This window comes from Martes martes (genome assembly GCF_963455335.1).
Source record: "Martes martes genome assembly, chromosome: 8".
Classification (NCBI taxonomy): Eukaryota; Metazoa; Chordata; class Mammalia; order Carnivora; family Mustelidae; genus Martes; species Martes martes.
This window is the reverse complement of record NC_137895.1, coordinates 100,448,509-100,475,230: the sequence shown is the minus strand read 5'-3', so window position 1 is coordinate 100,475,230 and position 26,722 is coordinate 100,448,509. Positions and strand designations below refer to the sequence as shown.

General features: G+C 38.1%; 1 protein-coding gene across 1 annotated transcript in view; it reads left to right on the top strand.

Moving 5' to 3' along the window:
• Positions 1-1,024: 1,024 nt before the first annotated feature.
• LOC308348406 (antigen WC1.1-like) overlaps positions 1,025-26,722 on the top strand; it is a gene marked incomplete at its 5' end in the record, with an annotated part of 38,688 nt that continues 12,990 nt past the window's right edge. The window contains 4 exons of the mRNA XM_080812445.1: positions 1,025-1,088; positions 15,800-16,117; positions 22,082-22,384; positions 22,478-22,795. Coding sequence (XP_080668571.1) covers positions 1,025-1,088; positions 15,800-16,117; positions 22,082-22,384; positions 22,478-22,795 — 1,003 coding nt within the window. The remainder of the gene's footprint in view (positions 1,089-15,799; positions 16,118-22,081; positions 22,385-22,477; positions 22,796-26,722) is intronic.

The following is a 26,722-nucleotide window of genomic DNA, read 5'->3' as shown; positions in this document are numbered from 1 at the left end:
GGTGGAGGGTGGGGAATGCAGGAAGAAAAATGGTGCAAGTGGGTCAGTCGTTTGGCTGGAGTGGATGGGGACATGAGGGAGGCCCAGGGATTGGTTCGGAATGAAGAAAGGGTTGTGGGGGACAGAGAGGCCATGGGCTGTGAGCCCTGAGCACCAGCCTGGCTCTCTAGTAGATGGGGTCTGTAAATACCCTGTGGGTTAGAGCTCCTCCTCATCTCATAAAGGAGAATTTAGCCCTGGGTGACAGGTGTAGGCAGGACAGAGTGGTTTTAAAGGCTCAGAAAGATCCCTAAAGAGGAAAAGTTAGATTCTGTCAAAGCCCCTTTTTGTCATGAGCCCCTCTTGCTCTAGGTCCTCCTTGTCTGGATCGTTCTGAGCAGAACGAAGAAAGACCAATAATCACACCTCCACGTAACTCCCACCTCAGCCCTCCACATTCACCTGTGAATTCCTGTGCTGCCGATCCTCATTTTCTGCTGGCTTATCTGATAATTATTCTTGTATTTCAAACCTCCTTGTGGTTCCCTGTTTCAGCCATAAGCTAAGACACAGGGAAGAACAATGTTCGATTGCACCAAAAACTTCCTCTCCTGGGTCAAATGGTAACTGATCGCGGCACCTTGACCCTCCAAGATTTCAGTCTACCACCAGCAGCCAGGACCCTTAGGGGAGAGAAAGCCACTCATGCTTTTTGATGTAACTTTTCTACTTCAGCCCCCATGACGCGGGCCTGGTTCTCAGAGACCTAAGGAAACATGATGTTAAAAGGCCATGTTGTTCATATAAGGAGATTTTGGAGATTCAGAATCTAATTGGTGTTTGAGCTTCAGAAAGTGGCAGATGAGGTCTCCGATCACATCTTAAATGGCAAAGTGTGTCTCTATTGGCTCTCAGTAGGGAGGATGTCAGAGGATGTGTTTATATTACCCCCTCCCATTACTGTAGACTTCTGTTGGTGTCCTGGTACCTCCTCACAGGGTTATTTTGCAGCTGGAACTGTGACTTTGAGGACATGGGAGTCAGGATGGCTTTGAACCTCTCTCTTCAGGGACTCTGTGTCCTCCTCAGCACCATGGTGGCTGCTCAAAGTGAGTTTCCCGGGATCAACAGTAAGGGGTGAAGGGAAAGTTTTCTGGAGTCAGGGAGCTGAAGCCTCAGTGGAAACCATGTGTTTTTGACCAAAAAGGAACCACACTGACTGTGAATACTGGTTCTTCTCCTAGGGGGTGTCAACTGATCATGGTGGAGCTTTGGTAAGAAATGATATTGAACCCAGACTGAGATGAGTCAGTGACAGTCCGAGTCAATGTCTCCCTTGTTTTCGGGGAGTGTTTGGTTGGTCCCTGTGTGTGGGAAGGACCAGCGATCGACCACAGCTGTGTCCCTGGGGTCCTTGCACACTGTATTTGTCCACTTTGCAGAGGACTACCTCATCAGGATTTCCATGTTTGATATGTTTATGTGACTGTAGGCTATGTGCTTGTGTGTGGGTATGAGGGGGTATGAGGGCTGTCTGTGCTGGATGAACAGGGCTGCTGAGAAGTGGCTGAGTCGGTTGCTCTGTGAAGCCCACACCGTTGGCAGTGCCATGTCCCATATGTAACCAGATCATAGATAATCTCACACCTGCTCTCCTCTTTAGCACCTCTCCTTCAGTCCCCCTGTCTTCTCTCTGCTTGTCTGGTGTTTGCCCTGCACTGGATTCTGGGAGAGGCTTTGCCTCCTGGCCTCGCTTGTTCCTACCAAGTGTCTGTTGTAGAGCAGAGGAACCTGCAGCCATATCAGGAGGCCTCTTGTTAACAGAGATTAACTGATGCACAACTTAGTTATATTAAGCCTTCTGAGTCCCTGCCCCTGTCCTTGTGAATCATTTCCTGACTTACTGGGATCCTGGACTGGTCCTTTCTGAATTCTGGAGGGTACATTTTCTCTCTCCTGCGTTCTTCTATCCCTCTCTGAAAGCTGGTTTCTACTGAGCCTTGGACTCCGAGGACTGTGGGCATCAGAGATAGGGCTGCAAAAAGCCTAGACTTCAGTCCGGAGGAGGCAGCTCTTTCAGATTTGGGTGCGGGTCCAGGCTGAGACTGCTTACAGCTTTGACTGCTCTCAGTGCTGATTGTCTTCCTTCTAGAGCTCAGTCTCTGTCCCTCCCTGACTCTCCTTGGGAAACCCCATCCCTCCAGGTTTCTGCTGCATGAGTGTTGGCCAGATGCTAGTGAAGATTCCTCTCTTGATGACTCTGAGGTGCAGGTGGGGGTTTGGGTCCATGAGGACGAGAGACAACGAGTGTTCTCATATAAGGCCCCCTCTTCTGACTAGGAAAACTATAGGAAATTTCTTCAGTAGTAACTTAAGTTGCAAGAACATTTCACCAAAGCAAGCATTCTTTTTATTTTCCCAGAACCAACACCACTCAGTGTAGCCTACTAAAAATTTATTCTCTTTCATACAACATTGGCCTTGCTCTTTGTAAAACAATAGTCCTGGCCTTTCGGAGAATTGATGATTTCTTTTTTTTTTTTTAAGATTTTATTTATTTATTTGAGAGAGAATGAGAGAGAGCATGAGAGGAGAGAGGTCAGCAGGAGGAGCAGGCTCCCTGCTGAGCAGGGAGCCCGATGTGGGACTCGATCCCAGGACTCCAGGATCATGACCTGAGCCGAAGGCAGTCGCCCAACCAACTGAGCCACCCAGGCGGCCGCATTTGATGATTTCTGGGTTGGGCACACACTACAGGAGTCTCCACTGTGAAATCCATGATGGGCGTTGGCAAAAGATTATCCTTTGAAACACAGTTTATGCTGTTATACGCAGAAACATAGACTCTCAAAGACTGAATAACTCAGTATTTAGTCTGTAAACTGTTTTTTAAAAAATTAACAATATATTTTGGACATCTTTTTATTCTTGTTTTACACACTAAAAATGTTTTATGGTAGTATGACAAAAATATGGACATTTCAGGAGTATTATGGAAAATTTTATTTGCTTCCAATTTTTTCATTATATGACCAAAATGCAATATACACACCTAATCAGCTGCTTTGGTCATTTAGTTGTTTTCAGTGTTTCGGCCTTTATGAAACATGTTGTTCTGAATTTCTTTGTATTTAAGTGTAAATCACCTCATGATTGTTTTTCTTAATGACATTCTAAAAGTGGAATTGCTGTTTTATAGGCTGTAAATACCTTCAGAGCTTTTGATACATGAAGAGCCCTTGTCTGCCAGAAATGTTTGCACTAAATTTTTATGCCCACCAACGTTGTATGAGAGTGTTAGTTTCCATAGCTCCTCACCAACATTGGCTTTTTATCAAGTTTTAAAAACTGGGCCAGTTTCCTAAGCAAAAAGTGGTATATATTAGCTAATTTAATCCTTCATTTGTGAATTACTTGCTAATGACGTCTGTGCTTTTAAACTTGGCATGTTTGTCATTTTGTCACGATTTATATTGGAGCTTTTTATACTATTTCTTTTTTTTTTATACTATTTCTACCACGATGATTGTGACTACGATTATCGGCAGATAATCGGACACTGCATTCACTTCTGTGAACTCCTGTGAATGCCCAACAACCCTACAAGGCAAGCAATGTTTTTATCTCAAAAATTAGATCAGAAAACTGAAAGAAAACAAAGTTCAATCACTTGTCTAAGGTGAGACAGGTGTAAGTAGTTAGAGGCAGGACTTGAACCCAGACAACCAGGGTCCACAATCATTGTCCCTATTGAATTTTTCCCTTTACAGGCTGCAAATATTTTCCCCAGTTAGTTTTCATTTTATTGTTCCTATGTTTTGAGATGCAAGTAAAGGTCTAATGTTAATAGTCAAATCTATAAAAATTCCTCCACCCACTTTCAGAATCTTGTTACAAAAGCTCTTCTCTGTTTCAACTTTAAATTATTTCATCTTTATTTTAATAATTTTGTGAATATATTTAAATATATGTCAATGCTAGCAAGTGTTTGGGTAGCTCAGTCAGTCGAGCATCTGACTCTTCATTTTGGCTCAGATCATGATCTTGGAGTCCTGGGACTGAGCCCCGAAGCAAGCTCTGCGCTCAGCGTAACATCTACTTGAGATTCTCTCTCTTCCGCTCTCCCTGCTTGCCTGCTCTCTCTCAATAAACAATCTTCAAAAAATCTGAAAAAAAAAGTCACTACTAGTTAACTGCATAAATTAGTTTACTGAAGGATATGAAGTGATATCTAACATTATTTTATTTTTTCCAATAGTATTTCCTGAATTCTGTTTTTGTCTTTTGTGACTGATTTGAATGCCACTTGAAAAACATGCTAGGGATGCCTGGGTGGCTCAGTCGGTTAAGCCTCTGCCTTTGGGTCAGGTCATGTTCCCAGGACATGATCCTGGGATCGAGTCCCGCATCGGGCTCCTTGTCCAGCAAGGAGGCTGCTTCTCTCTCTGCCTCTGCCTGCCACTCTGCGTGCTTGTGCGTGCTGTCTGACAAATAAATAAATAAAATCTTAAAAAAACCCCAACAATATTCTAAATCACACCATGGCCCTTCCATTATATCCTTTTTGGATCTATTTAGACTTTAATTCCACAATTGTTTATTGAGTTTAAGGTGGGCTGGAGGGATATGAAGTCGATATATACCCTTCACAATTCATTAGGTGCAGAGGCCCTAGTGGGGATGAAGGAGGCATTCCCTGGCCCCGGAAGCTAAGAGTCCAGGCTGGGTACCAAAACAAGAATTTATGATTTATAATAAACTCTGTTTTCCATTTACATTCCCGCCAACAATGCACAAGGGTTCGCTTTTCTCTACATTCTTGCCAACATTTATTATCTCCTGCCTTTTTGATAATAACCATTCTGTGGTTTTTCTCATTGTGGTTTTATTTGCATTTCCCTGATGTTTAGTGATGTTGATCATTTTTTATTGTACTTGTTGGCCATTTGTATGTCTTCTTTGGAAAAAAGTCTATTCAAGTTCTTTGCCCATTTTTTAATTAAAAAATTTTTGGGGGGGCGCCTGGGTGGCTCAGTGGGTTAAAGCCTCTGCCTTCGGCTCAGGTCATGACCCCAGGGTCCTGGGATCGAGCCCCACATTGGGTTCTCTGCTCCATGGGGAACCAGCTTCCTCCTCTCTCTCTCTCTGCCTGCCTCTCTGCCTACTTGTGATCTCTGTCTGTCAAATAAATAAATAAAATCTTAAAAAAAATTTTTTTTTTCGGGATGCCTGGGTGGCTCAGATAGTTAAGCATCTGCCTTTGGCTTGGGCTGTGATCTGGGGGTCCTGGATGGGGGGTCCCTGCACAGTGGGGAGCCTGCTTCTCCCTCTCCCTCTGCCTCTGCTATTCTCCCTGCTTGTGCTCTCTTACTCTCTGTCAAATAAATAAATAAAATTAAAAAAATTTTTTTCCAAGTTAAATTCTAGTTAGCTATCATATAGTGTAATACTGGTTTCAGGAGTAGAACTTAGTGATTCATCACTTACGTACAACAGCCAGCACTCATCACAAGTGTCCTCCTTAATGTCCCTTTAGCTCATCCCCACTCACCTCCCTCCAGCAACCTTCAGTTCATTCTCTATAGTTAAGAATCTCTTATGGTTTAATTACATTAGATTATTTTCTTTCTTTCATCTCTCTCTCTCTCTTTTTTTGCTATTGATTTGTGTGAGTTCTTTATATATTTTGGATTTTTTTAAAAAAAGATTTTATTTCTTTATTGGACAGAGAGAGATCATAAGTAGGCAGAGAGAGAGAGAGAGAGAGAGAGAGGAGGAGGAGGAGGAGGAGGAGGAAGCAGCCTCCCTGCCAAGCAGAGATCCCGTTGCAGGACTCGATCCCAGAACCCTGAGATCATGACCTGGGCTGAAGGCAGAGGCTTACCCCACTGAGCCACCCAGGCGCCCTTGGATTTTTTTTTTCAAGATTTTATTTATTTATTTGACAGAAAGAGAGACAGCGAGAGAGGGAACACGAGCAGGGGGACTGGGAGAGGGAGAAGCAGGCTTCCCACTGAGTAGGGAGCCCGATGTGGGACTTGATTCTAGGACCCTGGGACCATGACCCGAGCCAAAGGCAGATGCTTAACGACTGAGCCACCCAGGCACCCCTATATTTTTGATCCCCTTATCAGATAGATGGCTTGCAAATAGTTCCTCCCATTTCATATATTCTTTTTCCATTTTGGTGGTCATTACTTTTGCTCTACAGAAGATTTTTAGTTGAGCATATTCTTACTTATTTCTTTTTATGTTTTCCGCTTGTGCTTTTGGTGTCATATCTATACAATCATTGTCAAGTAAATGTCAAGATTTCCCCTATATTTTCTTCCTGGAGTTTTGTAGTTTCAGTTATTACATTTAAGTCTTTAATCCCTTTTGAGTTAATTCTTGTGAGTGGTGTAAGGTAGTGGCCCAATTTCATTCTATGCATGTAAACATTCGGTTTTCCTAACACTGTTTATTGAAAAGACTGTCCTTTCCCCTTGGAGTATTCTTGACTTTTCTTGTCAAATATTAGTTGACCATATTGCATTGTTTTCCCTAGGGTTTTGATTATTTTCCAAGGTCCATGTGTCTATTTTCATGCCAGTATCATACTATAGCTTTGTAGTATAGTTTGAAAGTGATACCTTCAGCTTTGTTTATTTTTCTCAAGATTGCTTTGGCTGCTTAGTGTCTTTTGTGGTTCCATACAAATTTTAAGATTTTTTTCTCTTTCTGTGAAAAATGTGATTGGAATTGATAGAAATTGCATTGAATCTAGAGATAACTGCGGGTAGCATGGATATTTGAAAAATATTAATTCTTCCAAACATGAACAAGTTATATCTTTCCATTTATTTGGGTCTTCAATTTTTTAAAATCAAAGTCTTATAGTTTTTAGTGTCCAGAACTTTCCCTCCTTGGTTAAGTTTATTCCTAAGAATTTTATTCTTTTGATGCTATTGTAAATGAGGTGGGTTTTTTAAATTTATTTTTCAGATATTTCATTTTTTGTGTATAGACACACAACTGATTTCTGTATGTTGGTTTTATATCTGGCAACTTTACTGAACTCACTGATTAAATAGGCTTTTTGGTTGAGTCTTTAGGATTTTCTTTATGTAAAGACATCTGCAAATGGAGACAATATTACTTCTTTCTTTGTGCTTTGGATCAAGTCTTTTACCGACTTTTACTTCTTTTTCTTGTCTATTTGCTCTGGTTGGGACTTACTGTACTACGTGGAATTAAAGTGGTGAGAGTAGACATCCTTACTTGTTACTGATCTTAGAGGAAAAACTTTCAACTTTTCACCATTGAAACTGGTACTAAGTGGGCTTCTTACATATGGCTTATATTATGCTGAGGTATGTTTATATCCAATTTTTGGAGAGATTTGATCATTTAAGCATGTTGAATTTTGCCACCTCTTCTAATCTATTGAGATGATCATACGATTTTTAGTTTTCATCTACATATGTGAAGTGTTATATTTGTTGATTTAATGCAATGAACCATTCTTGCATCTCAGTGATAAATGCTTCTTTGTCATGGTATATAATCTTTTTAATGTACTGTTCAGTTCAGTTTGTTAATATTTTTTAAAAATATTTTATTTATTTATTTGACAGACAGAGATCACAAGTAGGCAGAGAAGCAGGCAGAGAGAGAGAGGAGGACACAGGCTCCCCACTGAGCAGAGAGCCCGATGTGGGGCTCAATCCCAGGACCCTGAGATCATGACCTGAGCTGAAGGCAGAGGCTTTACCCACTGAGCCACCTAGGCACCCCCAGTTTGTTAATGTTTTGTTGAGAATTTTTATATCTACGTTCACTGGGGACATTGGGCTATAGATTTCTTTTTTTGTAGTGTCCTTATGTAGCTTCAGTGTCATGTTTATGTTGATGATGTAAAATGATTTTGGGAGTGTTCTTTGTCTTCAATTTTTAAAAAAAAATTTATTTGTTTTTTTTTTTTTTTTTGAGAGATAGAGAGGAGAGTGGAGAAGGGCAGAGGGGAAGGAAGAAGGAGAAAGAATCTGAAGCAGACTCCACATTGAGCATGGAGCCTGATTCAGGGCTTAATCCCCCAAATGTGAGATCATGACCTGATCTGAAACTGAAAGTCAGATGCTCAACTGACTGAGCCACCCTTTCCTCTTCAATTTTATGGAAGAGTTCAAGAAGGATTAATGTTAATTTTTCTTTAAAAGTTTTGTCAGTTTTGTTTATCTTTTCAAAATACCAGCTCTTACTTTTGTTAATCTTTTCTATTGGTTGTCTGGTCTGTATTTCATTTTTTTCTGCTCTGATCTTTGTTATTTCCTTCCTTCTGATGCTAACTGTGGCTTGGTTTCTTAGTTATTTGAGGTATAAGGTTAGGTTTTCAATTTCAGATCTTTATTTTTTTTTGTAATGTAAGCATTTCTTGCTATAAACTTCTCTCTTAGAACTGTTCTAGTATTCCATATGTTTTAATATGTTGTCTTTCTGTTTTTATTTGTTTCAAGATATTTTTTTGAATTTCCTTTTGAGTTTTTCTTTGGTTGTTTTTCACTGGTTGTTTTTCTTTGGTTTGTTTTTCACTGGTTGTTTAAGTATGTTGTTTAATGTCCACTTTATTTCAAAATTTCCAGCTTTCTTCCTTTTATTGATTTTTAGTTTCATACCATTGTGATTGGAAGAGATAGTTGTTATGGTTTTAGTCTTCTTAAATTTGTTGAGCTGTTTTGTTGCCTATCATATGATTTATTCTGGAGAATTTTCCTTGTGTGCTTGGTAAGAATATGTTCTGCTTCCGTTGAATGGAATTTTCTGTTTATGTCTCTTAGGTTCATTTGTTTTAAAGTATGGTTCAAGTCCAATGTTTTCTCGTTGATTTTCTGCAAGGATGGTCCACCTGCTGTTGGAACGGTATACTGAAGAACTCTGCTTATTATTTTATTGTTTTCTAGTTCTTCCTCTGGATCTCTTCATGTTTGCTTAATATATTTAGTGCTCCAATGTTGGAAGCATATATTTACAATTGTTACATCCTCTGGACGAATCGACCACTTTATCATTCTATAATGGCCTTATTTGTCTCTTTTACAGCTTTTTTTAAAAAAGATTTTTATTTATTCATGGACAGAGAGAGATCACAAGTAGGCAGAGAAGCAGGCAGAGAGAGCGAAGGGAGGGGGGGAAGCAGGCTCCCTGCTGAGCAGAGAGCCCGATGCGGGACTCGATCCCAGGACCCTGAGATCATGACCTGAGCTGAAGGCAGAGGCTTAACCCACTGAGCCACCCAGGCATCCCTCTTTTACAGCTTTTGACTGAAGTTTATTTTGTCTTTTACAAGTATGGCTATCCCTACTTTCTTTTGGTTTCCATTTCCATGGAGTATCTTTTTTAATCCTTTCACTTTCATTCTGTGTTGGGACTTAAAGCTGAGGTGAGTATCTTGTAGGCAGCATATATCTGGTCTTTTTGTTTTTATCCTTTCAGCTACTCTAAGTCTTTTGATTGGAGAGTGCAGTCCATTTACATTTAGAGAAATTATTAATCTGTAGGATTTAACTAATGCCAGCTTACTGTTTTCTGGCTGTTGTATAGTTCTCTTATTCCTTTCTTCCTCTTGCTGCCTTCCTTTGTAAACTGATGATTTTTCATAGTGGTATGATTTGACTCTTATCTTTATCTTTTGTGAATCTACTATAGGTTCTCTCTCTGTGGTTACCATGAGCTTACATAAAACACCTTACTATAAAATAGTTTACTTTAGGGGTGCCTGGGTGGCTCAGTGGGTTAAGCCTCTGCCTTCAGCTCAGGTCAGGATCCTGGGGTCCTGGGATCGAGCCCCGAATCCGGCTGTCTGCTTGGCAGGGAGACTTCTTCCCCACCTCTCCCACCCCTCTGCCTACCTCTATGCCTACTTGTGATCTCTGTCAAATAAATAAATAAAATATTACAAAAAACAAAACCAGGCTACTTTACACAGGTAATAATTTAACTTTAATCTCATATAGAAACTCCACCCTTTTACACTTCCTCTTTTATGTTTTTGATGTTACAACTTATATCATTTTATATTGTATATCCATTAACAAATTGTTTTAGCAAAAGTTTTTAGTTTTTGGTTTTTAAGAGAGAGAGAGAGAGGGTGATCATGAGTCGGGAAGGGGCTGTGGGAGAGGGAGAGAGAGAATCTCAAGCAGGCTCCACACCAAGCCCAGAGCCTGACGTTGGGCTTGAAGTCACAACCCTGAGATTATGACCTGAACCAAAATCAGGAGTCAGACATTTAACTGGCTGAGCCACCCAAGCATCCTTTAGCTATAGTTACTTTTAATACTTGTAACCTTTAACCTTTATTCTGGTGTTAAGTAGCCAATACATCAGCATATTATAGTGCTTGAGTATTCTGAATCTGACTATATACTTTACCAGTGTGTTACATATTTTCATATGTTCTCATGTTACTAACTAAAGGTTTTTCATTTCAACTCGAAGAATTCGTTTCAGTATTTTTTGTAATACAGTTCTAGGGGTGATGAATTTTCTTTCTTTCTTTTTTTTTAAAGATTTTATTTATTTATTTGACAGGCAGATTTTATTTATTTATTTGACAAATAAATATTATTTATTTATTTATTTATTTGACAGATCACAAGTAGGCAGGCAGGCAGAGAGAGAGGAGGAAGCAGGCTCCCCGCTGAGCAGAGAGCCCGATGCGGGACCCGATCCCAGGACCCCGGGATCATGACCCGAGCTGAAAGCAGAGGCTTTAACCCACTGAGCCACCCAGGTTCCCGGGGTGATGAATTTTCTTAGCTTCTATTTGTTAACAAAAGTCTTTATCTTTCCATCATTTTTGAAGGACAATATGCTGGGTAAAGCATTCTTGGCTGGAAGTTTTTTATTTTTAGCACTTTGAACATATCATTCTCTCCTGGCTTGCAAGATCTCTGCTAAGAAATCTACTGATTGTCTTTTGTGCATTTCCTTGTATTGAAATTTTTTTCTCTTGATGCTTTTAAAATTCTCTCTTTATGTTTAATTGTAGGCAGTTTTATTATAGTTTGGCTTGGATGAGATGGTTTTGGATTGAAATTTTGCGATGACCTGTTAGCTTTATGAACTTGGATGTCTAAGTCTCTTTCTTCCCCACTTTAGGAACTTCTTAGGGATTATTTTTTAAATAAGCTTTCTACCCAATTCTCTCTTCCTTCTTCTTTCGTGGCTCTGTTGATTCTTTTGATGGTGTCCTATAAACTGATAGGCTTTCTTCATTCCTTTTTACTCTCTTTCTTTTGCTCATCTGATTGGATAATTTCAATTGATTTGTCTTTTAACTCATTGATTCTTTCTACTGTTTTGTTATGACTGCTGTTGAAGGTCTTTATTGAATTCTTCATTTCAGTCATTGTATTCTTCAGCTCCAAAATTTCCATTTGGTTCTATGTTTTCTATTTGTTGATATTCTTATTTTGTTTGTATATTGTTTTCCTAATATTACTATATTGTTTATTTATATTTTCTTGTAGTTCTCTGAGCATCTTTAGAACATTTATTTTGAATCTTTTGTTGGGTAATTTCTGTGTCTCCATTTCTTTGGGACCATGTGGTGGAGGTTTAGTATATTCCTTTGGTGGAATCATTTTACCTTGATTCTTCTTGATTCCTATAGCTCTGCACAGATGTCTGTGCATTTATAGGAGCAGTAACCTCTTCAGATTTTATAGACTGACTTTGGTAGTGGAAGATCTTCACCTGTGAGTGAGGGCACAGTGTAGCATGCTGTGACCTGAGCCTAGTGAGGCAGGGTGCCAAGTGCTGTGGTGTTTGGTTGCACTGGATCTGGGAAGCACGGTATCTCTTCAGCTCAAATTGCTGAGGTCCAGAGTGTTGACAACTGGAGGGACCTTGACAAGCACTGTAGGGGGTCTGTGGTGGCTGCAAAGGCTGTTGGGGTCCTCAGTAGTGACTCTAGGGCTTATGGCTGGGGACCAGGGTAGGCAGAAGTAGGACTGGAAGGGAATTCTTTCTAGCTAGGAAGTTCCTTCTTTGTATTGAGCAGTATTGGCTTGGGGGTGGGATGATGCTGGAAAAATGCATAGTCTTCATGTTGCTAAAATTTCTCAAGTGGACTCCTAAATTTTCCCAGAGTGTCTTAGTTCATGGAAAGTTATCCAATTATTTATTATTTTGTTGTGGGGGGATGGAGTCTGGTGTCTCCTACTTTGCCATTTTGGTGATGTCACTTAAATAGAGTGTTCTTGAGTATAGAAATTTAGATTGGTAATTTATTTCTCTTTTGATCATCTAAGACTACTCTGTACTGGCATTTCTTGTTTTGGGGACTCATATGTTAATATAGATGTTGCTCAATTGGAGGTAATGTGTACCAGTTCTGTCTTTTTTAAATTAATTTTTTATTATGTTCAGTTGGCCAACATTAGTTTTTGATGTAGTATCCAAAGATTCATTAGTTGTATATAACACCCAGTGCTCATCACAACACTTTTTTTCAGTAATAAAGAAGATAGATTTTTAAAAAGGAATGTACAGAATTAAAGCATTTTTAGAAAAAGTTATGGAGGACAATGTATTTTCCTTTTTAAAATTTAAATCATTTTTATTACTAAAATAATCAGACATCCAGAAAAGTACAACAAAAACAGACTATTCTATCTTTAATTTTTTTGTCAGTTTTCTGCTGTTTTCATAATTTTAATAAGAATAATTAGGTCATATTATAGTAACAAATAACCCAAATTTCAGAAGATTAAATAAACAAAATTTATTTATTCTTACACTACACATTCTCTTCAGTTAGGCAGGGCCTCTGCTTATGATTATTCAACTTGTTAAGTTGTTGGATGCCTCCCTCTCTTATGCACTACTTTAACATGAGGCTGTAGGGCTAACTGTGGTTAGATTCATATAGTGGCTTTTATATATTTCTATCTGGAAGTGCCACACATCATTTATTCTCATACTTCATTCAATAAAGCAGATCACAAACTCATACTTAACTTCAAACAGGCAAGGAAGAATTGATATTTCTATGTGCCCAGAGAAAACTTGAAATATTGCTGAACACTAGTCATATCTACCACATTCATGATGTGTCTACATATAAATTTCTTTTTATATGACTTTCTTGAGTTTTGTTGGGCTTAATCACTTTAAGGATTAGTGTCTCTCATGAGTTCTGGAAAATTCTTTATTAATATTTTTCAAATATTGCTTCTGCTCAATTCTCTTTCTTTCTCTGTGTGTGTCTCTCTCTGTCTCCCTTTCTTCCTTCCCATATTTCAGTTTAACTTACTGTAAACCTTCTTGCTCAACTTTATGTCTCTGATCCTCTTTTCTGTATTATTTATTCTTTTGTTTCTCTGTGCAGCATTCTTGATAATTTCTAACTTACTGCTCACTTCAATAATTCTCTTTACTTGAATTCAATCTGATGAAAAATTTTTAATTTCTACAAATATATTTTTCATTCATAGAAGTTCTTTTGGGTTTTACAGGTTTTTTTCTATGCTTTTTTTTGGTTCCTTGAAGAATCCTTAAGACTGTATTTTTATTTCTTTGACTATAGTTTATGTGGTTTTTATATAGCCAACATTTAATATATGTAATATCAAAAGTGACTATCTGTTTCTGTAGTTTTTCTTGGTTATTATTAATGGACCTCCATTTCTTCGTGTGTCTATTTTGGACAATGTACTGGCCATTTTATTTATGAAATTTCTTTATAGAAGTAATTTGAGGCCTAGCATGAAGGCAATTTTTTCTGTGAGGATCTTATTTTAGTTTTTCCATGATGATATGGCACTTTTAATAGTGGGCTACCTTAATACAAGTGCAACATTGATATTACCTAGATAATCTAGAGATTCAAGCTTTAAATGTAATTTTATACAAGGCATGGTTATTTCAACTGGCATTCCAGCTTATTGTGGAGATTGTCTTCTGTCAGATGTCTCGTCTGAGTATGGGTTTGGGATTTGATTTGTGCCTCCTTGCCATCAAAGGCCATTAAAAAACATATTTTCTTGAATAGGCTAATATTCTCGGGCAAAAGCACATTTCACTTTCCTGTGTCTCAATGAATTCCCATTTTCCCTTCAGAGTTAACCTGATTTTCCTTCTTATCTTATCAGATCTTTAATCCTTTAAGATCATTTTATCATTTTAATATGTTTTATTCCACTTTTTATTTCTTTTTAGCACAAGAGATAAATTCAAATAACCTAGCTTACTATTACTAAGAAAGTCTCCTGGAACTTTTCAGAGTAATAAAATCACCTGCTTACTTGTGTCACCAACTAGATACATGCTACCTGAAGGCAAGAACATTGTCTAATTATTTTCTGTGTTTATAGCATTTAGCACAGGACCTGCCTCTGAATCCATTATTTTATTACTGTTATTTTAAAAGATTTATTTATTTATTTATTTATTTGAGTAGGGGAGGGGGAAAAGACAGAGGGAGAGAGAGACTCTTTAGCAGGCTCCATACCCAGCACAGAGCCTGTGTGGGGCTTGATCTCATGACACTGAGATCATGACATGAGCTGACCAGACTCTCCACTGATTGAGCTACCCAGGTGTCCCTTGATGATTTTATGTTGTTATTATTTTGATGATTTTGCTATTAATAATAGTAGTTTCTTATACACTTTTAGGATCCCATTTCAATCTTTTACTTTTACCTCAATGTTAGACTTAAAAAAAAAACTGAATAAGATATCCCATTTCAATCTTTTACTTTTACCTCAATGTTAGACTTAAAAAAAAAAACTGAATAAGATATCTCCCTTCTTCTACTATCTCCTTTACCTCCTTCCCATTTATCTTCATTTCCTTCCTAGAATGGACCTACCCAGGTACTATGGATTGAATTCAAAATTCAGTCAGTGGGAAGCCCTAGCTCCCACTGTGCCTATCTTCAGAGATAGGATATTTAGGAGGTAATTAAGGTTAAATGAGGTCATAAGGGTGGAGCCCTAATCCAATAGGATTGGTGGCCTTATAAGAGGAGAAAGAGGGTGATCTCTCTCCATCTTTCCCTGTGTACTCATACAGAGAAAAAGCCACGTGGGCACACAGTGAGACAGCAGTGGCTTATAAGCCAGGAGAAGAGGTTTTAGAATGAAAACTCACTTCCTAGCACCTCAATCTTGGACTTTCCAGACTCCAGAACTGTGAGAAAACAAATTTTCCATATTCCGTATTTATCTGTGAGAAAATAAATTTACCATATCCCATTGCTAGATAAATGTTATTAGGCTTAGACCATGTTCAAGTACGAGGAAAATTATGTAAGAGTGTGAATATCAGGAAGTAGGAATAATCAGGATATTTTTGAGACTGCTTACCACAGTCCTCTCTTCTAAACCTGGATAAGAGGGTTCCTTATGGGACAGAGAAGGAATGTGAATATTCCTCCACTGGCTTCATGGGCCATGAACTGTAACTGAGGTGGGGGAGGTTGGACCCCTACCAGCCTTATGCATACCTATTTGGGAAGGCAGCATCTAGAGTCATCTGAAGGCCTGTCCTTAATGGTACGCATGGAGCTGAGTCTTACCTGCTTGTGAGAAGTAACAGCGTGCATCTCTTCCTAGCTCCGTGTTCAGTGATGTCACAGCAGTAGCTTAAAATTGACCACAGTGGGAATATTTATACCACAGAATATTTATACCACAGAAATCAACAAATGCTATATATGAAAGATTTTTTTTTTCTCCCCCAGAGAGCTCATTTTTAAATACTTACCAACATACCACTAAAATCCTAAAATCTCTCCTGTGTCCTGTGTTCTGTGTCTGTGTCTCTCTTACAGTTACGGAGCTGAGGCTGGTGAATGGGAGCCACCGCTGTGAGGGGAGAGTGGAAGTGAAATACACAGGAGAATGGGGCACAGTGTATGGTTATTATTGGTACTTGCAGGCTGCAAATGTCGTGTGCAGACAGCTGGGATGTGGACATGCTGTTGATGCTCCCAAAGAGGCTTATTTTGGACCAGGGAATGGGCCTATTTGTCTTGCATATGTTTTTTGTAAAGGGACAGAATCAACTCTCAATGCCTGTTCTCATTATTCTACCAAACTCTATGAACGAGACTTCTCCCATAGTTGGGTTGCTGGAGTAGTGTGCTCAGGTAAAGCCTGTCTGATCTGTCAAGGAGATATCCAGTAGGAATAGCTCTGGTTTCATTCCCAGAATAACTAACAGGATCACATACTTGGGTGAAGACCCCCGTCACACAATGACTCCTAGAGTTTTAGGTGCTCAAAGCAGCCTAGGGACTTGCTTGGTCCTGGACAGTGAAGGATCTAAACCTTTGGATCACTGGGCCCTTCAGGTACGGCCACAAGAGGGGACATGGGAGAGGTGCAGGGAAAAAAAGTTTATTATACTTACAAATCTTAGAGAGTTGGAGTCACTTAATGTTGCAAGGGGGCCACATGAGAGGCTCAACCAAGCAGTTAGAGAGCCAAGAAAGAGAATCAAGACCTACTGGGTAAATGACAATATTGGGGTTCCAGGGGGAGTACACAAGCAAAAGGCATAAGGAGATTTCACTGATACATTTGAATGTTACTAGGTCATAGTCAGGAGAGGGAAAGAAGGGGGACTGGTGGCAGATGTCAGCCTTATCTCATTGGTACACCTGGTCACCTGGGTGGTGTACTCACAGCCTGTTCATGAAGACATTGAAGCAGCAGGAAGATATGAGAAAAATTTAAATTTATTTATTTAAAAAAGATTTTACTTATCAGAGAGAGAGGGCATGAGCAGGGTGGAGGGACAGAGGAGAGGGAGAAGTTGACTCCCTGGTGAGCAGGAAGCCCCATGAGGGGCTTGTTTCCAGGACCCCGGGATCATGACCTGAGCTGAAGGTAAACGCTTAACTGACTGAGCCACCCAGGTGCCCCAGAAAATAAGAAATTTTAAAATTTACAGTACAGTAGCTGGAGCAAAGGAAATACTAAGGGCACTGATGCCAAGAGGACCTGAGGTGGCACCTAAGAAGTGCTCAATACTGTGTAAGTGTATTTGGCGTATGCCAAAGTGGAGGCAGTAAAGAGAACAATGAAACTAGAGTGTGAATGGATGGTATCAGTATTTGCCAGAGATGTTGTCAGTAGTTATCACAATGATTGATGAAAAGATCCGTCAATGATGTCATCAGAGCAGCTTGACTTGAGGAAGATATTATTAGATATTACAGTGAATCCCCTAAGGTAGGTAGTTGGATAGTTGGGTTCCTCTGATGAAGTGGTGGGACAGGTGGAGACGTGAGTACACTCGACTAGGTCTATAGCAACCTAACAATATGACCCTATAGCCAATCAGCATTTTTGTGATCTGCATGAGGAAGATCACTGGAAAACTGATTTTTTTCAAATTGTAGCTTCAGTGGATCTTTGATGATACTAACTCAGGTAAATTAAACACAATATTCTTTTTTGAGAGCTACTCTATTGAGGTATGATTGACATGTAAAAACTGTATGTATTTAATATATTCAACTCAATGAGTTTGGAGGTAAGTATACATCTGTGAAAACAACGTGATTTATGCCATAGAGCTATCTATCATCTCAAAAGTTTCCTCCTATCCTCTTTATTATTATTTAAAAAATAATTATTTTCAAGGGGCATTTGAGTTTACTACTTTCAGTTAAGATTTTTTTTTTAAAGAAAACTTGTTTTCTGACATTTCAGGTAACATTCCTTGTTGTTATGATGTCCTAGTCATGGGTATCAATTGCAGATAAATTGTGGAAACACTACAGGGGACCTGCCTTATTTTGATAAATCAGTATCTGAGTAATGTGATGTTGGCACTTCTATTATTATCTTTTATTATTATTATTATTATTACTTCTATTACTATCTTAAGAAAATTGATGCTTGTGATATTAATTCCAGTTAAAGTACATGTAAAGATAAAATGAGTTTGAGAGTGGTATGGCATCTAAACTTTGGTTTTGATTTTTACTCCCTGATTACCATTACCATTGCTTTGACTTAAATTCTCATATTTTAATGAACTGTTTCAGTTTTCTTTGACTAATCTCTTGTCATCAGTTTCTACTCTCCAGTCTGTTTCTATATTTTCCAGAACATGTTTTAATGATATAAAGGGAAGTCAAAGTGGTGGTGATGTAGCATTGATAAGAATAGGAAACCACACTTTCTGCAAAATTTGAAATTGAATTCTTGGAATTCCTTTCTCTCAATTTTAGGAAAGGGGTATGAAAGAGAAATTTCAGCCTCTGATAGATTGTTAGAAATATTGTATTTAGCCGAAATACAGAGGTAGAAAAAATGATCTGTGAAGAGTACAGAGGAGCTTGTTTGAAATAAAGAGGGGATTTCAGAGGGTTCTGGGAAAAAGATTGGGGAGGGGCTTCACAACTTGGGAAGGGCTACAGCACTGAGGTTCAAAATGGCAAGAGGATGAAGTCGCGCAATTAACTTCAAGAGGGGAGGCTGGGGACCGGAGATCCATTTTAATTCATACATTCACTACAGCTACTGTTTTAGACTTCTTGTTCTCATTTCTTCTTTCCCTCTCTTCCTCTGTGGGAGTGCAGGAGTTGTTTTTGAGCTCCGCAGGTATTTGAAGCTTCCAATTCTCTTTGTGGGAAGTTTTTACCATATGAGCTCTATTTCTTTCTTTTCTTTTTTTTAAGATTTTATTTATTTATTTGAGGGAGAGAGAATGAGAGAGAGCGAGAGCGAGCAGGAGCGGGGTGGGGGGGCGAGGGAGGGCAGAGGGAGAGGAAGAAGCCGGCTCCCTGCTCATCAGGGAACCCAACAAGGTGCTTGATTCTAGGACCCGTGGACTACGACCTGACCCCTGAGCTGAAGGTGTTTAACCAACTGAGCCACCCACGTGCCTCAATATAATATGAGTTCTACTTCTTTAACAAATATAGGAATACTTGGATTTTCCATTTATTATTTTTTATTTTTATTATTTATTTTTATTTCCATTTTTATTTATTTATTTATTATTATTTTTTAAAGATTTTATTTATTTATTTGACAGACAGAGATCACAAATAGGCAGAGATTCAGGCAAAGAGAGAGGATGAAGCAGGCTCCCGGCTGAACAGAGAGCGGAAGCGGGGCTTGATCCCAGGACCCTGGGATCATGACCTGAGCCAAAGGCAGAGGCTTTAACCCACTGAGCCACCCAGGCACCTCCATTTTTTATTTTTTGATAAATTGTGTTTTTCAAGTAATTAGTTTTCAAGGACTCATCCTATTATAAATAAAATTTTCAAATTAGGGCAAAATTTGTTCATATCTTATTATCTTTTACATATTGATAGGATCCATAATGATAACCCCCTTTTCATCCCTGATACTGTTAATTTGTTTATTTCCTCATTTTTTTCTTGATCAGGTCTACTAGAAGATGATCAATTTTACTATTCTTTCAAAAAGAATCGCCAATGTACTCTGTTGATTTTCTTTATTGTATTTGTTTTCTACCTCGCTGATTTGTTTCTTAGTTTACATTCTTCTCTTTTGGTTATGATTTGCTGTTATTTTTGTAGATTCTTGAGTTGGAATTTTAGACCATTTATATTTAATTTTTCTTTTGTATTCTAATGTATGTATCAAGGAAGTGTCAAGGCTCTAGAGTTTCTTCTAAGCACTGCTTTAGCGGTGTCCCTCTAATTTTGATATTACATGTTTTCTTTTGTATTTTATCATCATGAAATACGTCTTTATTTTTGAACATATTCCTTGTCTTATAGTCTTAGTTTGTCTGATATTAACATAGATAATGACAGCTTTCTTAGATTAGTGCTTGCATGGTTTATCTTTTCTGACCCTTTTAATAGGTTTCTGTGTTAGTTTTTTAAAATTTCAATTTTATTTTAGAGAGAGAGGGAGGGGGAGGGACAGAGGGAGAAGGAGAGGGAGAATCTCAAGCAGGCTCCACCCTCATCATGGAGCTAGATACGGGGCTTGATCTCACGACCCTGAGATTATGACCTGAGCTGAAATCAAGAGTCAGATGCTTCACTGACTGAGCCACCCAGACACTCCCATTTCTGTGTTTATATTTAATGTATATATGTTTTTGTGGACAACATATGGTGTGTCTTACTCTTTTTCCCCAGTTTTACTGAGATATAATTGAAGTGGTAGACTTATTTCATCCAGTATGGTTATCTTGTTTTTATTTGAAGTATTTAAATTATTTCAATTTGATGTAATTGTCGATATGCTTGGATTTAAGTCTACTGACTTGCAGTTGTCTTATATATTCTTTTTTCCTATTTTAATCTTTGAATATTTTTAGTATTATATTTTATTAACTCTATTGGTTTATTAGATATATTGCTTTGCTTAGAGTTTACCATAATGTTGAAATTATTACTCTGTAATCACATTTTGCCTTCAAATGATATTATATCACAACATAATATAAGACCTTACACAGTATGCTTCCATTCTCTCTTATCATTTCTATTGTTGTCATATATTTTACTTGTAAATATATCATAAATCTTATAACACATTGCTGTTATATTTGCCTTAAATATTCTATTATTTTAAAAATGAGACAAAGTTTTTTTATATTTACCCACAGATTAATCATTTACAGTGATCTTTATAGCTTTGAAAACATAGATTCATATTTTCATCTGTTACTGTTTTCCTTTAGCTTGAACTTTAACATTTTTGTGTAGTGCAGTTCTGGTGGCCTCAAATTCTATCATTTTTTATTTGTATGAAAATGTTTTTATTTTCATTCAGTTTTGAGATGCATTTTCATAGGTGATTTTTCTCTCTTTTCTCTCTCTGGGCTTCAGAGAGAAAGCTTCTACTGTTCTGTGTTTAATTTCATAATTCTTTTATTCTACCATGTCTAATCTTTTAAGTTAATTAGATAATTTTTTTCATTCCAGCTTTTATATTTTTTAGTTTTAGAAGTTCCATTTGTTTTTTTCTAGTTTTTAAAAAGCTGCTTTATGTTTCATTAAGTACATTTAATAAATGGTTTAAAGACTTTGTCAGCTAATTCAGTCATCTGTCTAATTTCTGCATATTTTTAATACTTACTCTTTAATTTTCTTTAAAGATTTTATTTATTTATTTGACAGAGAGAGACATAGCGAGAGAGGGAACACAAGCAGGAACAGTGGGAGAGGGAGAAGCAGAGAGCCCGATGCGGGGCTTGATCCCAGGACCCTGGATCACGACCTGCGGAGAAGGCAGATGCTTGATGACTGAGCCACCCAGGCACCCCTAAATGCTCACTCTTTTAAAAATTAAAAAATTTATGAAGAAAATGAAAGAATATGCAAATAAATGGAAAAGTTATCTTGTGTTCATGGATGGAAGGTGGCTATTCTTATATTCTAGGGTTTCAAGAGAGATGGCTGGAACCATGCCCTTCCTCTCCTGACTCTCTGAGCTTTCTTAACATCTAGACTCATGTTCTTTCCCACTTAGGTCACCTAAGTTGTTCATGGAATATATTGGCATAAAAAATTATAAGATAGATAAGATTTGGAATCACAACTATGGATTAGTTATAATGTCTATATTTCTAATATCAAGGCATCAGTCTGTCTGCAGGCTGTCATGCATTCATGGATACAGATCTCCTGGTTTTTCTTATCCTCAGTCATTTGAGGATTGGCTCCTAGGAAAGAAAGTTGACCAGAATTTGAGCCTCACAAGTCTCAGGATGACTTTCTAACCTTGTCTGGCTGATAGATTTCTACCCCCTCATAGTCCATGTCCCTTTGTTGGTTCTGATCTTTATACCTCTGTAGTCAGGTTTGAATGCCTATATTATGCAGTTTCCCTGGGCTCAGATGAGGAATTTGCTTCTCTAATCAACCCCAAAATATATTTTCCTAGTATTCAGCTACTCCAAATAATCTGTCTTCAGAAACTGACTCGGGGAGGTCCCATTCTGATACCAACTGTTAAGTCCTCTTCTTCTTCCCACTGCCTGGGAAAAGGAAAACTTTTAACTGTGACATCTAATGGTCATATACTATTACACATGACATGCCACTTCTAACTGCCAAACCAGAATCATGAACACTTACTTGGTTTGGTTTTCTTTTTTCTTTTAGGCTTTGTGCGTCTCGCTGGAGGGGATGGACCCTGCTTAGGGCGGGTAGAAGTTCTTTCTGGAAAAGACTGGGTTCCACTGTCTGGTGGGAACTTTACGCTACTCACTGCCCAGGTCATCTGTGCAGAGCTGGGGTGTGGCAAAGCTGTGTCTTTCCTGGGGGATATGTCTATCAGAGAGTCAGATAGAGTCTGGCCTAAAGAATTCCAGTGTAAGGGGCATGAACCTAGACTCCGGTTTTGCCACAGCGAGTCCTGTCCAGGAGATGCATGCCACCGTGGGGCTGTTCAAGTTTTCTGTTCAGGTGAGATGCAGAGCGGGACTTCAACCTTGCCGCATACTCTCCTGGGGTAAAAAAGACATGAGATTTGTCTGAAATATTGTCTTCTCCCATTAGTGTACACAGAAGTCCGGCTCATGAAAAATGGCATCTCTCAGTGTGAGGGACAAGTGGAGATGTATATTTCTGGACAGTGGAAAACGCTCTGTGCCTCACATTGGAATATGGCCAATGCCAATGTTGTTTGTCAACAGCTTGGCTGTGGGGTTGCCGTCTCTACTCCAAAAGGAGCATACTCTGTGGAAGGAGGTGATAAAATTTGGGAAGCTCGATTTCACTGCTCAGGGGCTGAGTCTTTTTTGTGGAATTGCCCTGTGACTGCCCTGGGCATTCCTAGTTGTACCCATGGAAACACAGCCTCAGTGATCTGCTCAGGTAAGAGAGAGGAAAGGGTTAACTGGTAATCAGGATGCTTCTTGAATGAAATGTCCTTAAGAGCAGAGATTGTGGAAGAATTATTTTAAAAATGAGATAATCCATGATAAAACATGGTTCTTTTCGTTGGTCATTTGCCTTTCAGCTCAAGTTAAGGAATGTTAAGAGGGATCTCTTTTAAAATTAACACTATTATTTAAATATATCTGAGTATTATTTGCAGAGAAAGTCTGTAAGTAGAAGCATGTAGTTCAATGAATCATAACAACATGAATACTGTGTAACCCCAACCCAGATCAACTAAGAGATCATTAGCCGCACCCCGGAAGCCACGTTCATACCCTACCGGTCCCTATGCCCACCCTTCTGTCTGAAGAAAACCAGTCTCCTCATTTCTATGCTATAGAATAGTTTTTTTATATTTTGAATTTTATATAAAATCATATAGTATGTTTCATTTTGCATCTAACTTCTTTGATTCCATACTGTGTGTGCGATTCATGCATGTCGTTGTTTATAGCTATTTCACTCATTTTTATTATTGTGACATATCCCATTGAATGACCATGTGACCAGTATTGATCCATCAACCAACGGTGGAGTTTTTATTTATTTCCACTTCTCAGTGATTACAAATAGTGATGTTGCAGATAACTGTGACAATGACTTGTGGTATAAATATGTATGTATTTATTTTGGGTGTTTAACTCTTGCCCTTTCATTTTTACTCTCTTAATGATGTTCGTTGATAAGCCAAGTTCTTGAATTTAACAAGGTTCCATTTATCAACTCCCCCCCTCCCCCCACCACATACTGCTTCTTATGTCCTTTGAAGAGAACTTTGTCTGCCCTAAGATCCTGAAGATATTCCTCTATGGTTTAGTTATCTTTATTTCACATTTTGTTATATAGTCCTGGAATTGGTTTTCATATGTGATAGGGATCAAATTTCATATTTTTACATGAATATCCAATAGACTCAGAATCCTTCCTTTTTTTAAATTTATAACTTTTTATTTTTTAATTAACATATAATGTATTATTAGCCCCACGGGTACAGGTCTGTGAATTGCCAGGTTTACACATTTCACAGCACTCACCCACTCACCATAGCACATACCTTCCCCAGTGTCCATAACCCAACCACCCTTTCCCTACCCCCCTACCCCCGGCAACCCTCAGTATGTTTTGTGAGATTAAGAGTCTCTTATGGTTTGTCTCCCTCCCGATCCCATCTTGTTTCATTTATTCCTTTCCTACCCCCCAAACCCCCCACTTTGCCTCTCAAACTCCTCATATCAGGGAGATCATATGATAATTGTCTTTCTCTGATTGACTTATTTCATTCAGCATAATACCCTCTAGTTCCATCCATGTCATCGCAAATGGCAAGATTTAACTTCTCTTGATGGCTGCATGGTATTCCATTGTATATATATATGTATATATATACCTCGTCTTCTTTATCTATTCATCTGTTGATGGACAACTAGGTTCTTTCCATAGTTTGGCTATTGTGGACATTGCTGCTATAAACATTCGGGTGCACATGCCCCTTCCGATCACTACATTTGTATCTTTAGGGTAAATACCCAGTAGTACAATTGCTGGGTCATAGGGTAGCTCTATTTTCAACTTTTTGAGGAAACTCCATGCTGTTTTCCAGAGTGGTTGCACCAGCTTGCATTCCCACCAAGAGTGTAGGAGGGTTCCACTTTCTCCACATCCTTGCCAGCATCTGTCATTCCCTGACTTGTTAATTTTACCATTCAGAATCCTTCCTTAAAAAGACACTTTCCCCACTATAGTGCCACCTTGGTCATATTGAATCTACAGTATATCTGGGTCATCTTCTGGACTCCAGTTTCTTCTATTGTATCATTGTCTATTCTGGCATGAATGCCCCAGTTCAGTAATTATTATAACTTTGTAGTATGTCTTTAAAAAATTTTTTTTATTAACATATAATGTATTATTAGCCCCAGGGATACAGGTCTGTGAATCGTCAGGCTTACACACTTCACAACACCCACCATAGCACATACCCTCCCCAATGTCCATGTAGTATGTCTTGATATGTGGTAAAATGTGTATATGTATATGTGTATTATACCTTTAACTTCATTGTTTTTCTTCTCAAGATCGTTGTTGATCAGTGTTGATCATTCTTGGCTTTTTCCATATAAATTTTATAATTAGCTCGTTATTTTTCACCAAAAAGAGCTTGATGGTCTTGTCCAAGATGGTGACATAAGCGACTCCTGAGCTTACCACCTTTTACAAACACACTTTTCCAACTCTTATAAGTGAGGTAGGAATTATTCTCTCTCTCTTTTTTAATTTTTTGGAAGACTGGGTGTTAATTCTTTTTTTCCTTTGCATTAAACTTTTTATTTTTAAACAAACACAAACTTACAGAAAAGTTGCAAAAATCATGTAAATATCAGAAAGGACCCATAAATATAAAAATCTGACTGGGATATTAGAAGAAAGGTGAATTACAGACCACTTTTTCTTTATGGATTCACAATTCATGAAGTCAATGTAAGCAAATTAAATCTGGAGATGTAAAAAAATTAATACACTACAACCAGACAGAGTTTGTCCCAGAAATGCAGTTATTATAAGATGTACCAATTAACAAAACTAAACAAGAAAAGAATCACATAATCTTTTCATCAGATATGGAAAGGCATTTGGAAAGATTCAAGAATGATACATGATAACATCTCTTAGCATACTGAAAATGGAGGGAGTTTTCTTCAGTCTGTTAAAGACCATATAACAAAAATCCAGAGCAAATATCACACTAATGGTGAAATATTGAAATATTTTTCCCTGGGATGAGGGAGATGATGTTAATATCTATTACCATTTTTATCCAACAATTTACTGGGGGGCAAAAATATTTAAAAGTAAAAGAACTAAAATGGAAGAAATAAAATTTACATGATTGCAAAAAATGCACAAATGCATAAAACTCAAAGGAATCTGTAGTTAGATTACTAGAAGTTACAGTCTAATTATAACATTGCTGGATACAAAATCATGTACAAAATATATACAAAATTTTTAAAATTAATATTAGCAAATAGTATCAATAAAAATATGGTAAAATGAAAAGATGTACTAGTTATGGTAAGATAAAAAACATAAACCACCAGGGAGAAAATCTGGTTAAAAACACAAAAGATCTCCAAGAGAGATTAAAGATGTTTAAAAATGAAGAGAGACACCATATAAATGAATTGAAAATATTAAATATAGTCAGCTACCTCAAAGTTCATCTGTAAATTAACTCCAATCTCAATCAAAATGGACAATTTCTTAGCAAAAATTTTTTAAAATTTCAGCTTGATTGAGGTATAACTGACAAAATTGTAAGACCGTCCAAGTGTACCATGAGGTGACTGGATATACATATACTTTGTGACAGGATTCTCCCCATTCTAGTTAATTAACACAGCCATGCCTCACAAATATACCTTTCTCTGTGTGTGTGAGAACATTTAAGTTAGACTTTTTTTAAAAAAAATCATTTTATTTATTTATTTGACAGACAGAGACCACAAGTAGGCAGAGAGGCAGGCAGAGAGAGCGAGAGGAGGAAGCAGGCTCCCCGCTAAGCAGAGAGCCCGATGCGGGGCTCGATCCCAGGACCCTGAGATCATGACCTGAGCTGAAGGCAGAGGCTTTAACCCACTGAGCCACCCAGGCGCTCCGAACATTTAAGTTAGACTCTTACAACAAATTTCAATTATACAATATGGTGTTATCAACTATAGTCACTACATTATGCATGAGACCCTCAGAACTGATTTATTTTATAATTGGAAGTCTGTACATTTTTACACAACTCTCCCTACTTCCTCATCCCCCAGCCTCAACATTTATGCTACTCCACACTTCTATGATTTTGATTTTGTT